The sequence below is a fragment of the Ipomoea nil genome, unplaced genomic scaffold (genome assembly GCF_001879475.1).
Source record: "Ipomoea nil cultivar Tokyo-kokei standard unplaced genomic scaffold, Asagao_1.1 scaffold1447, whole genome shotgun sequence".
In the NCBI taxonomy this organism is placed as follows: Eukaryota; Viridiplantae; Streptophyta; class Magnoliopsida; order Solanales; family Convolvulaceae; genus Ipomoea; species Ipomoea nil.
In genome coordinates, this window is record NW_017617875.1 from 857828 (window position 1) to 872113 (window position 14286).

The 14286-nt window shown below is 37.3% G+C and overlaps 2 protein-coding genes across 2 annotated transcripts; both read left to right on the forward strand.

The window, feature by feature from the left end:
• Nucleotides 1-327: 327 nt before the first annotated feature.
• LOC109188602 (probable polygalacturonase) lies at nt 328-4211 on the forward strand. The gene is made up of 5 exons (XM_019339231.1): nt 328-429; nt 1633-2098; nt 2640-2814; nt 2910-2980; nt 3433-4211. The coding sequence occupies exons 1-5, from the start codon at nt 391-393 to the stop codon at nt 4143-4145; spliced, it is 1464 nt and encodes a 487-aa protein (XP_019194776.1). The 5' UTR covers nt 328-390; the 3' UTR covers nt 4146-4211.
• A 2388-nt stretch (nt 4212-6599) lies between these two features.
• LOC109188604 (probable polygalacturonase) lies at nt 6600-10969 on the forward strand. Its single transcript, XM_019339232.1, has 5 exons — nt 6600-6697; nt 8285-8717; nt 9445-9619; nt 9710-9780; nt 10174-10969. The coding sequence occupies exons 1-5, from the start codon at nt 6659-6661 to the stop codon at nt 10866-10868; spliced, it is 1413 nt and encodes a 470-aa protein (XP_019194777.1). The 5' UTR covers nt 6600-6658; the 3' UTR covers nt 10869-10969.
• The last annotated feature ends 3317 nt before the right edge of the window (nt 10970-14286 follow it).

The following is a 14286-nucleotide window of genomic DNA, read 5'->3' on the forward strand; positions in this document are numbered from 1 at the left end:
CAGGCTTAATTTGTTGTGTTTAGGACCCACCAAAAGGGTTGGTAGAATCCCCAACTGAAAAGTCCAAGGCAGATAAACCCTTTAACAAACTTGATAGCAATTCCGACGACTAATTACTTATGTTTGTCAACCCACTCTTCTTTTTTGACTAGCCAAACTAATGTGCCTAAATTTACGCCACTTTCTATCACTTTGATCAAACACAGGACTAAAATATGTATCAGAATTCAGAGAATGGTGCTTAATTGTCTTTAGTTAGTTAGTAACAGTTAATGCGACAGACCAAATGAGTTTTTAAAAACACTTAGATAGGTCACCAACTTTGCCTATAAATATAATGCAACTCACTTTGCATTTCATCATCCAAATAAATTTTGTCCCACCAACTCAATGGAGTCTTTGAATACAATCCCATTCTTAAGCTCTCAAGTAAGATTAGTTCCATGCCATTCTTTCTTCTACTTTTTATTTCTAGCTATTTCTATCATATCCATTTTTTTTTTTATCTAAAACAACTTTAAAATATTGTATAATGCTTTACGTCATTGGTGCTACAGTTTGAAGTAGATAATATCTTTTTTTTTTTTTCTTTCTTCATTTCTTCCCCTCTCTACAATTAAAACTTTACTAGATTCACTAACCATTTTCCTAAAAGTTCTATCAAATGCTAAGATATAATGAGATACCATTAAGCTAATTCAAGAGGTGGCTCCCATTGAATTAGTTTGAATTAGTTTATGGTAACACGCCACGTAAGTATTTGGTAAAATTTTTAGCCAATTAAGTTGGAGTTAATTACCGATTTGGTCCTTTGATTATGAGGATTTCATCAATCTGGTTCTCGATTTTTAAAATTCCTCAATTTAGTCTCCGACTATGTTTTTTTTTTTTTTTTTTGAACCCAAAATGGTCCTAACCGTTAGACATCCGTTAACCCGGGACTAAATTGGTAATTTTACCATAGTCGAGGGACCATTTCGGTCATCACATGCACCATTTTCTCCGAAAGTTAATTACTGAATGGTCCCTTGACTATAGTAAAATTACCAATTTGGTCCCGAGTTAACGACATCTAACGATTAGGAGCATTCCGGATTAAAAAAAAGCATAGTCGGGGACTAAATTGAGAAATTTAGAAAGTTGAGGACCAGATTGGTAAAATCCTTATAGTCGAGGGACCAAATCGGAAATTAACTCAATTAAGTTGTATTTGTGTAACTATTAGTGTATATGCAATTGAGAACCTGGAGTATGGTTGAGTGGAAGGAACTCATCCATCCTTAACCAAATGTCAAGAGTTTAATCCTTAACTTTGTATATAAAGCCGTCTTAAATCTCCAGTGAGATTAGTTACTGTATTCGACGGTAGAAATCATAGGTGCACCCAAAAAAATGTGTATGTATGTGCAGTTGAGCAAATATCATTTATTTGGTTCGTGAAATGTCATTACTCAAAAAATAAACAAAATGGGTAAAATGCCCATAAGTGGGAGTATTTTCAAACAAAATAATGCAAATTTTCAAAATATGCATTTTATCTTATCTTTCCTATTGGAGTGATATCCGAACATTTGATTCTCCCTAGTTAATATATAATAATAATCCTGATTCATGGTATCCTTGGTGTTGCAGAAATTGAAGACACTTTGGTTGCTGACAGTGGTTGTAGGAGTGATAGGAGTAGCTGAGGGTAGGAATGGAAGAAATTGGTATGAGTCCCAATATAGTGGGAGGGAGTACTCAGCTATAAGCTGCAGGGCACACAGTGCATCCATAACAGATTTTGGAGGGGTAGGGGATGGGAAGACACTAAACACAAGGGCATTTCGGGAAGCAGTGAATCATCTGAGCCAGTATGGTGCACATGGTGGAGCTGAGCTCTTTGTTCCTGCTGGGAAATGGTTGACTGGAAGCTTCAATCTCACAAGTCATTTCACTCTCTTTCTTCACAAAGATGCAGTCCTCATGGCTTCTCAGGACATAAACAGCTGGCCAGTGATTCAGCCCTTGCCATCTTATGGTCATGGAAGAGACACTTCTGGTGGAAGATACATCAGTCTCATTTTTGGATCAAACCTTGTAGATGTTGTTATTACAGGCAAGTTTCCATACTCACGTAAATCCCGCCTTGTGATCCTAGCAGGCAAAGAATCACAAAATAGTAAATCAGTCTAGGTTGTTCATAGTTGACTGGCTGAGTCTAGGTTGTTCATAGCTGACTGCCCGGCTCAAACTAATGAGGCTATCTGAGCTGTCATTACCTGAGGGTGTGTATTTGGGTAAATTCCGCCTTGTGACCCTAGCAGAAATCCGTCATGCCTTGCATGTGACCCCAGCAGTCAAAAGGGTGGGACCCTAGCAGTCAAAAGGGTGGCTGTGTACTGGGTAAACTCCGCCTTGTGACCCTAGTAGTCAAAAGACCACAAGGAGGTAAATCAGCTTAGGTTGCTCATAGTTGACCGGCTTAAATTAAACCAATGAAGTTAATAAATCGCTCCTGTTGAGAGTCGAACTTGTAATCTTGTGATTACCAAATCAATAGTTGGATCAACTTGGCTAAGGTTGCCTCCGATTAGTCTCTATTTTTTTGTAGAAAAACAATGGATGGGTACTTATTTTTGCATGTTGTTTATATTCAGGTAACAATGGCACCATTGATGGTCAAGGTGCACTTTGGTGGCAGCAGTTTCACAGTAAAAAGCTAAAGTACACAAGGCCTTACCTGATTGAGGTCATGCATTCTGATCACATTCAGATCTCCAATTTAACCCTTGTCAATTCACCAACTTGGAATGTCCATCCTGTGTACAGCAGGTAATTTTTTTTTTTTTTTTTTACTCTTCCTATCCCCTGCATTGGCCTTCAGTATTGTAAGTAATAGTTATATATTATGTTTTTTTATACTTCAGTAATATCATCATACAAGGCCTCACGATCTTAGCTCCAGTCAAGTCACCAAATACTGATGGAATCAACCCAGGTTTGTTCCGAGCTTCTTATTTAATTAATTAAATTAAATCATCCAATTATAGTGACTATCCACCAATTAATGGACTTGACCTTTTATCGGTCTCTGTTCAACAATTCCCCCTCCAGCACTACTTATCACCCATTGATGGACTCAAACCCGTGACTGACTCTGATACCACTTATTAGATCAAGCCCTTACTATTATGCTAAAAGCTATAGTTCACATGCAGTTAAAGACGCAACTTTATTTCCTTATAGACTGTCATATTTTTTTAGAAGTAGGACGATAGACTTGGCCATTTACCGACCTCTGTCCTTCTAATTACCAATAGTTGAACTTGACTTTTCACCCGCCCTGCCCATCAATCCCCTAACCATCAATTGATGGACTTGACCCTTGTCGTCGAACAAAATATCCCCAACTCTTTTGTTTTGAATTTCAATTTTGCTATTATTGTTCAGATTCTTGCACAAACGTAAGACTCGAGGACAACTACATCGTGTCAGGAGATGATTGTGTGGCAGTTAAAAGCGGTTGGGATGAATACGGTATAAAGTACGGTATGCCGACCAAACAGTTGATCATCAGACGCCTCACCTGCATCTCCCCCTACAGCGCCGCAATAGCACTGGGAAGTGAAATGTCCGGTGGGATTGAAGACGTCAGAGCCTCCGACATCACCGCCGTCAACACGGAGTCAGGGGTGAGGATCAAGACCGCCGTCGGCCGCGGCGGCTACGTCAAGGATATATACGTCAAGGGAATGAGAGCGCACGCCATGAAATGGGTGTTTCGGATCAGTGGCGATTACGGCTCCCACCCCGACAACAATTTTGACCCCAAAGCGATTCCGGCGGTGGCGGGGATCAACTTCCGGGATGTGGTGGCGGATAATGTGATGATGGCGGGCAGGATGGAGGGAATCTCCGGCCACCCCTTCACCGGAATCTGCATGTCTAACGTCACCATAGGGATGGCAAAGAACGGCAAGAAGTCGGCGTGGGGTTGTGCTGATATTCAAGGAGTGGCCAGTGGGGTGGTTCCTCCGCCATGCGAGTTGTTGCATAGTCAGGGCCCAGTGAAGACTGGAATGTGCGATTTGCCTGCAAAAAATCTGGAAATTGACTACATGGAGATGGAGCTTCAGAAATGTTATAATGGACTCCACTACTGATAGATAGATGCATGTACTTCAATTCCAAGATGCCCTCTCAACTATATAATATACTCCGTAATAAAAAGCTTTGCAGTAGTATTTGTCTGAAAGAAACGCGAGTTTGATGTAGTATAAGTACAATTCAACTTTTAACCTCGTCTTAAGACCTTAATCATCAAAGAATCATGATTACGAGGAGATAAACTAACTTATTAGGTTGTCCATAACTGACAATCTCAAACCACAAACGAATGTCAATAGGTCGCTTCCATTGGAGTTGAACTTGAGACGTCGTTGTTATCAAATACAAAGCCAACAATTTGACCAACTTAATTGAGTTACCTTCTTCAATTTAATTTTTTAAAGAGTTTTAACTGTATAACATAGAAATTAAGGGGCCGTTTACTAACTGAAAATTTCTGGAAATTTTTGGAAACTGCAAAATAGAAAACAGAAAACATGTTTACTAACACAGTTTTCCATTTTGAAAACTGAAAATAATTTCTGGAAAACTGAAAAACACTTAAAAACTGTTTTCGAAATGGAAAACAGAATCATCTATTATCTATTTAGTTATATGTCACTATAACCACATTAGTATGACTACATTCATTATCATCTTATTTTAATTATCACTATCTTTTATCTTTTCTACTTACTTTACTTATTTAAACATAATTTATTTGCTTACACTTTAAAGTTAGACATTATTTACATTATCAAAATTAAGAATTAAACTCTATATAATGTTTTAGATTTTGATTGAACTCAATAGATTATTAGTTTAAATATTTTTAATTATGTTATATCATAATACAAGTTCGGTCCAGATTGGTGTGCCGGTGATCTGACGAAGACTGTGAGGAAACTTGTCTCAGTTTGGCTCTTCCATGTCTTCTATATGGGAATGTGTTGTGTTAATCTTTACATTTTTTAGTGATTTCCAATGGTGTGACTTAACTATTTTGTTGAAGAACTTCCAAATATGCTTATGAGTTTGTATGCAAATGCTTGGCAGTCTAATACTAGAGAAGTAATTGCCATTTATTTTGACAAATTTGGTGCAAGTCTTTTCATGATCACTAGTGTTAACCGCATCTCCTTTGATATTTTCAGAAATTTGGTACAAGTCTTTTTTATGATCACTAGTGTTAACCGTAGAGTAAGTAATTGCCATTTGCCATTTGTTTTCACAAATTTGGTGCAAGTCTTTTCATGATCACTAGTGTTAACCGCTTGCACCCATCGTGCCTGAGAAAGAGCCTTTATTGTGTATTTTTCTTGTAGTGTCATTTTGGAATTTGATTTGCACCATTTTGCATGAGAAAGAGACTCTATGTTTCACAATTCAAACTTCTTTAAAAAGAAATTTGTATTTATATTAGTGCAAACCCACTTTCGATTCTAATGTGAGACAAAGGCTTCTTTTAAGCCTTTTACCTTCATTTTTCAACTCAAAAAGGTCTACTTTGATAATTAATTTAAATCAGCCAAAATAATTCTAATAACAATTTTTTTTTTTTTAAAGTTCTCAAATGGAGCCAAATCAGGCTTAATTTGTTTTGTTTAGGACCCACCAAAAGGGTTGGTAGAATCCCCAACTGAAACGGCCAAGGCAGATAAACCCTTTTAAAAAACTTGATAGCAATTCCAATCCGACGACTAATAACTTATGTTTTGACTAACGAAACTAATGTGCCTAAATGTACGCCACTTCAATTCATAATACTTCTGATCTAAAATATGTATCAGAATTCAGACAATGGTGCCTAATTGTCATTAGTTAGTTAGTAACAGTTGGCAAAATATATTTTACATTCGTATGCACCGTGCATGGTGCACACGGATGCAAAAACAATATCGTTTTGCATCAAAACGCGCGTCTTACTTAAAAAAAAATCAATTTTAATTCCCAGCAACAATATTATGATATTCATTTTTTAGTTCATTCATTCTGGATTTTTAGTTATGGAATTCTGGATGTATAGTTATGCAATTCTGGATGTATAGTTATGCAATTCTAGATGTGTAGTTATGAAGTTATGGATGTGTAGTTATGCAATTCTGGATTTATATTTATGAAGTTATGGATGTGTAGTACAGTTATGCAATTCTGGATTTATAGTTATAAAGTTATGGATGTGTAGTTATGCAATTCTGGATGTATAGTTATGAAGTTATGGATGTGTAGTTATGCAATTCTGGATTTATAGTTATGAAATTGTGGATGTGTAGTTATGTAATTCTGGATGTATAGTTATGAAATTATGGATATGTAGTTATACAATTCTAATTTTTTTTTTAATTTTTTAATTTTTTTTTAAAGTTAGACGTCAAAAAGACGTCGTTTTTGCATCCGTATGCATCATGCATGGTGCAACGGATGCACATCATAACGATCCGTAACAGTTAAAGCAACAGACCAAATGAGTTTCAAAAAACCACTTAGATAGGTCACCAACTTTGCCTATAAATATAATGCAACTCACTTTGCATTTCATCATCCAAATAAATTTTGTCCCACCAACTCAATGGAGTCTTTGAATACAATCCCATTCTTAAGCTCTCAAGTAAGATTAATTCCATGCCATTCTTTCTTCTACTTTTCATTTCTAGCTATTTCTATTATATCCATTTTTTTTAAGGGATAAAGTACAAATAAGTCACTAAACTATTTGGGAAACATCAATTAAGCCACCAAACTCAAATAACCTTCAAATAAACTACTGAACTAAAAAAAAAAAGAGCAATTAACATTTTTAACAGGTTAATTTTCAAATTTTGCTCTGGATTGCCACATATTTATATTTATTTTATTTATTTTTTATTATTTTATAATCAAAAGTAAGCAAATTCTCAAATTACCATTGACTTATTTGTCTAAAAGCCAATGGTAATTTGCAGGCAGCCAATGGTGCCACAGCTAACGCTGTTGGTGCCGCAAGCAGTCATACACGCCAAGGAGTCAAGCACGGCGCCGCCGCACTGGAGGGTGCAAGCGATGGTTGTCTGGCTACAGGTGACGAGGCACTGCCCTAGCTGCGCCGGCTGTGGCTGCCATCCGCCGTGCACCGTCGCCAAAAGCAATAGCACCATTATTGCCGTCGTTGTACCGGCGGGATTGATCTGAAGAAACCCCATTCTAGATTAACGATGAAAATGGTCTTAATTAATTAATTTTAATTTCTGGGTAAAATGGTAATTAAAATAATAACCCAATGGTAATTTGAGAATTTACATACAAATAATCCATAATAATAATAATAATAATAATAATAATAATAATAATAATAAATATGTAGCAATCCAATCAGCAAAAACTAGAAGTTAACCTGTTAAAAATGTTAATTGCTCTTTTTTTCCAGATTCAGTGACTTATTTGGAGGTTATTTGAGTTCGATGACTTAATTGCTATTTCCTAAATAGTTCGGTGGCTTATTTGTACCTTATCCTTTTTTTTAATCTAAAACAACTTTAAAATATTATATTGTATAATGCTTTACGTCATTGAATTGGTGCTACAGTTTGAAAAGTAGATAATATCTTTTTCTTTCTTTCTTTCTTTCCTTCTTCATTTCTTCCCCTCTCTACAATTAAAACTTTACTGATTCACTAACCATTTTCCTAAAAGTTCTATCAAATGCTAAGATATAATGAGATACCATTAAGCTAATTCAAGAGGTGGCTCCCATTGAATTAGTGTATGGTAACACACCACATAAGTATTTGGCAAAAATTTTAGCCAATTAAGTTGTATTTGTGTAAATATTAGTGTATATGCAATTGAGAACCTGGAGTGTGGTTGAGTAGAAGGAACTTATCCATCCTTAACCAAATGTCAAGAGTTTATTAATCATTGGCTTTGTATATGAAGCACTCTTAAATCTCCAGGCCAGCGGGATTAGTTACTATACTCGACGGTTCATAAAAAAAATGTATATGGATGCAATTTAGCAAATTGAACATCATATATGGTTCATGAAATGTCATTACTCGTAACAATAAACAAATTGGGTAAAATGCCCATAAGTGGGAGTATTTTCAAATTTTCAAATATATGGACAAAATTAAATATGCATTTTATCTTATCTTTCCTATTGGAGTGAGATCATTTGATTCTCCCTAGTTAATAATAATAATCCTGATTGGTGTTGCAGAAATTGAAGACACTTTGGTTGGTGGCAGTGGTTGTAGGAGTGATAGGAGTAGCTGAGAGTAGTGGGAGGGAATACTCAGCTATAAGCAACAGGGCACACAGTGCATCCATAAAAGATTTTGGAGGGGTAGGAGATGGGAAGACACTAAACACAAAGGCATTTCGGGAAGCAGTGAATAATCTGAGCAAGTATAGTGCACAAGGTGGAGCTAAGCTCATTGTCCCTGCTGGGAAATGGTTGACTGGAAGCTTCAATCTCACAAGTCACTTCACTCTCTTTCTTCACAAAGATGCAGTCCTCCTGGCTTCACAGGACATAAACACCTGGCCACTGGTTCCGCCCTTGCCATCTTATGGTCATGGAAGAGACACTTCTGGTGGAAGATACATCAGTCTCATTTTTGGATCAAACCTTGTAGATGTTGTTATTACAGGCAAGTTTCCATACTCATGTAAATCCCGCCTTGTGATCCTAGCATGCAAAGAATCACAAAGTAGTAAACCAGTCTAGGTTGCTCATAGTTGACCAGCCGACTCAAACTAATGAGGCCAATAAGCCAATACTGATATCTGAGCAGTCATTACCTGTGTACTGAGTAAACTTCGCCTTGTGACCCTAACAGTCAAAAGATCACAAAGAGGTAAATCAGCTTAGGTATAGTAGTCTAGGTTGCTCATAGTCACAGGCCAACTCAAACTAATGAGGCCAATAAGCCAATACTTATATCTGAGCAGTCATTACCTGTGTGCTGAGTAAACTTCGCCTTGTGACCATAACAGTCAAAAGACCACAAAGAGGTAAATCAGCTAATTAGGTAGTCTAGGTTGCTCATAGCTGACCGGCCGACTCAAACTAATGAGGCCAATAAGCCAATACTGATATCAGAGCAATCATTACCTAAAGATGTGTACTGGGTAAACTCCGCCTTGCAGCAGTCAAAAGACCACAAGGAGGTAAATCAACTTAGGTTTTTCATAGTTGACCGGCTCAAACCAATAAAGTTAATACATGCTCTCGTTGAGAGTCGCACTTTTAACCTTGTGATTACCAAATGAATAGTCGGACTAACTTAGTTGAGGTTGCCTCCGGTTGGTCTCTATTTGATTGTAGAATAACTTAATGGATGGGTACTTCAATTTTTGCATGTTGTTTATATTCAGGTAACAATGGCACCATTGATGGTCAAGGTGCACTTTGGTGGCAACAGTTTCGCAGTAAAAAGTTAAAGTACACAAGGCCTTACTTGATTGAGATCATGCATTCTGATCAAATTCAGATCTCCAATTTAACTCTTCTCAATTCACCAAATTGGAATGTCCATCCTGTATACAGCAGGTAATTTTTTTTTTTTTTTTTTTACTCTTCCTATCTCCTGCATTGGCCTTCAGTAAATAAAAGTTATGTATTATGTTTTTTATACTTCAGTAATATCATCATACAAGGCCTCACAATCTTAGCTCCAATCAAGTCAGCAAATACTGATGGAATCAACCCAGGTTTGTTCCTCGCTTCTTATTTAATTAATTAAATTAAATGATCCAATTATAGTGACTAGCCACCAATTAATGGACTTGTCCTTTTATCGGTCTCGGTTAAACAATTTTCCCTCCCGCATTTATCATCAATTGATGAACTCAAACTCGTGACTTGACTCTGATACCACTTGTTAGATCAAACGCTTACCACTATAGCTCAAAATGAAGACGCAATTTTATTTTATCTCCAGAAATTCCCTAACTACCAATTATTGAACTTGAGTCTTCACCCGCCCCGTCCAACAATCCCCTAACCACCACCAATTGATAGATTTGGCCATTTATCGTACGGTAGCGTAACAAAATATCCCCAGCTCTTTCGTTTTGAATTTCAATTTTGCAATTATTGTTCAGATTCTTGCACAAACGTAAGACTGGAGGACAACTACATAGTAGCGGGAGATGATTGTGTGGCAGTTAAAAGCGGTTGGGATCAATACGGTATAAAGTACGGTAAACCCACCAAACAGTTGATCATCAAACGCCTCACCTGCATCTCTCCCTACAGCGCCGCAATCGCACTGGGAAGTGAAATGTCCGGTGGGATTGAAGACGTCAGGGCCTCCGACATCACCGCCGTCCACACGGAGTCAGGGGTGAGGATCAAGAGCGCCATCGGTCGCGGCGGCTACGTCAAGAATATATACCTCAAGGGACTGAGAGCGCACACCATGAAATGGGTGTTTCTGATGAGTGGGGATTACGGCGACCACCCCGACAACCATTTTGACCCGAAAGCGTTTCCGGTGGTGGCGGGGATCAACTTCCGGGATGTGGTGGCGGATAATGTGACGATGGCGGGCAAGATGGAGGGAATCTCCGGCCACCCCTACACCGGAGTCTGCATGGCTAACGTCACCATAGGGATGGCAAAGAACGGCAAGAAGCCGGCGTGGAATTGTTCTAATATTCAAGGAGTGGCCAGTGGGGTGGTTCCTCCGCCATGCCCGTTGTTGCATATTCAGGGCCCAGTGAAGCCTGGAATGTGCGATTTGCCTCCCAAAAAACTTGAAATTCACAACATGGAGGAGATGGAGTTTCAGAATTAGTGTTATAATGGACTCCACTACTGATAGATCAGATGTACTTCAATTCCAAATTAAAATGCCCTCTCAACTATATAATAATATAATAAAAAGCTTTGCAATTACACGTCACTCAAGTATGTACTATGTAGAGATAAATACACACACATATATATACCTCTCATATTGTTGGGCTTACACATCAGTGGTATTTATCTACCGAATGCACACTTTTGAGTAGTAGTTGTAATTTTTATTTTTTATTTTGAAAAGAATTAGTAAAATAAAATTGATATTTTAAATGGTTATTTTGAGTGAGGTCCACTTTCGATTTAGGTTGGGTAAAATTTGATTTGGATTCTCCTGTTGAGATGATGAATTTGATAAATTATAGTTCAAAATAAATAATGAGTAAATAAGAAATTAATTCGTAAATTGTATTGAAGTTAGAAAAGATACGTTTGCGAAGCCTTTAGAGTTTTAAGTAGCATTTGTCTGAAAGAAACACGAGTAGTTTGCAGTAGTATAAATACAATACAACTTTTAACCTCGTCTTAAGATCTTAATCATCAAAGAATCATGATTACGAGGAGATAAACTAACTTATTAGGTTGTCCATAACTGACAGTCTCAAATCACGAACGTATGCCAATAGGTTGCTTCCATTGGAGTTGAACTTGAGACGTTGTAGTTATCAAATACGAAGCCAACAATTTGACCAACTTAATTGAGTTACCTTCTTCGAATTAATTTTTTAAAGAGTTTGAACTGTATAACATAGAAATTAAGGGGCCGTTTACTAACTGGAAATTTCTGAAAATTTTCGTAAACTGCAAAATAGAAAACAGAAAACATGTTTACTAACACAGTTTTCCATTTTGAAAACTGAAAATAATTTCTGGAAAACTAAAAACACTTAAAAACTGTTTTCGAAATGGAAAACAGAATCATCTATCATCTATTTAGTTATATGTCACTATAACCACATTAGTATGACTACATTCATTATCATCTTATTTTAATTATCACTATCTTTTATCTTTTTTTACTTACTTTACTTATTTAAACATAATCTATTTGCTTACACTTTAAAGTTAGACATTATTTACATTATCAAAATTAAGAATTAAACTCTATATAATGTTTTAGATTTTGATTGAACTCAATAGATTATTAATTCAAATATTTTTAATTATGTTACATCATAATACAAGTTCGGTCTGGATGCTGTTCTGGTGTGCCGGTGATCCTGACGAAGACTATTCAGGTTAGCCCATGAAAGAAGGTGTTGAGGCAGGGAATGCTGGATGCTGTTCCGGAGGATGCGGAAATCTTGAAGGATCAAAGTAGTGTTAATGGATTGGTTCTACAACGTAAAACACCGGTATTGCAACCTCATACTTGTCTTATTTATCTCATTTTGGCTCTTCCTTTTCTTCTATATAGGAATGTGGTTGTGTTAATCTTTAGGTGTTTTAGTGATTTCCAATTTCCAATGGTGTAACTTAACTATTTTGTTGGTATGTGAAAAAGCACGTGAGTCTTGAATGCAAGATTTATCTTTATGCACTTTAATTTTATTTCAGTTATAAAGCTTAACTAGATGCAAACATACTCCAGATATAATAACGAACATAAAATAAATAGCAGTAAAAGAAAGCATGCATCAGGATATGTTCACGCAGTTCGGAGTCTCACTCTTACGTCTGCGAGGCCACTCACATCAACCCAAATCCACTATGATAAAAACGGAGTACAAGAGGAGAGTTAATTACACACTATAGTATAACCTATAACTACTCCAGAACCTACTCCAGTGGATCCGATGTGCAGGCGATCTTCATTGCTTCATGATCTGATTACAAGCCATTCTTCACACTCAACAGTACAGTATAAATTTGGTATAGATGAACCAAGACTTTTAGAGTAAAACAATATGAAAGAGTGCGTAAGTGAATGCTAATCAAAGTAGCATTTTATATAGGTAGAAAAGGATCCTTTGATCCTCAAAACAAGCACTCTTCCCATCCTTGATTTTAGCTGCTCTAGTAGATCTAGATCTCCCCTTTGATAGGGTCTTGAATAAATAATTTGAATAAGCTTCATACCTCCTGGATTACTTTCTTGCGCTGATCTAGTCAACTACTCCAGACGTTATGACTAATCCAGCAACTAATCCAGAACTACTTTGACAACTAATCTAAGCCAATATCAAGAGGTTTAAAGGTGCAACATATTTACACTTACAATCCCCCCCTTTGGCTATTAGTTGACAAAACTACCAAAAATATATCATCGGCTTTAAAAGACAAAATAATTGCCAGATGAATAAAAGATATAATTGATAAGCGGATTAGTCACTAGTCAAGAGTAGCTAGACACACACCCTTCTTAGACTTAACCAATGTTGTGCCAGAGAATTCATACACAATTAAAGCATACAAGCACATAGAAAATTAAAAACACAAAGAGAACACAGAGCACATATATTTCACATAAGGTAACTGCGTAGCATTTATCACAGAGTCAAGGCAAAACACGCAACAACTTAACACATAACTACACATAGTTTAGAAGCAAAAAGAAATAGAGCACACCACATTATTCACTGGCACTTATGGTAAGTTAAAAAACGCACTCCCTCTTACTACGTGCACTCCCCCTTTTTGTCAAGCTAATGGACAAAGAGCAGCATCAGGACTGGGTGGAGGAGGAGGAGGTCTCCAAGGCTTCATCATCACCAGCAGGAGCAGCAGTAGAAGCATCTTCAAGAGAGGCAATGTGTCGATTTGTGCGAAGCAGCTGAGCCTCGACAGTAGAGATGGAAGACTGAAGAACAAGAGATGCATCCTTCATGGTAGCAATGTGTGAAGAGAGAAAAGTGACTTGCTGTCGAAGAACAGCCAGTGTCGAAGCAGAATCAGTAGCAGAAGCAGTCGGTGTAGAGTCTATGCCTGTCGCTGGAGGATCAGCTAGAGCAGGAGCAGGTGGAACTGAGGAGAGAGTGGCCCGATCATCATAGTGAGACGTTTGGAAGATGCGAGAGTCCATAGAGGTCTTGTGAGTGATATGGCAGAGCTCTTCGTTAGAATAGAGTCGTAGACCTTGTTGTTGTAGAATCCCGGTGATAAGACATAGAAACGGGAGATGAATCTTGGCTTCCTTCTTCTTAGCAAAACTCATAATGTGGTGATAAATGAGATGGCCAAGATCAATGGGCAGTTGATGTCTGACTTTGTATAACAGAGAAGCCATCTTCTTAGTAACAGTGTGCACAGAGACATTGGGAATCCAGTTACTTGATGCTAGGCGAAACAGAACAGAGTATACGACAGTAAGGACATTCAAAGGAAGACCATCTTTCGGCCAAACAGTAACCTCATTGTGAGCAAGATGCGAAGCGAGAAAATCCCCAGCAGGCTCAAACAGATCATCACAAGCA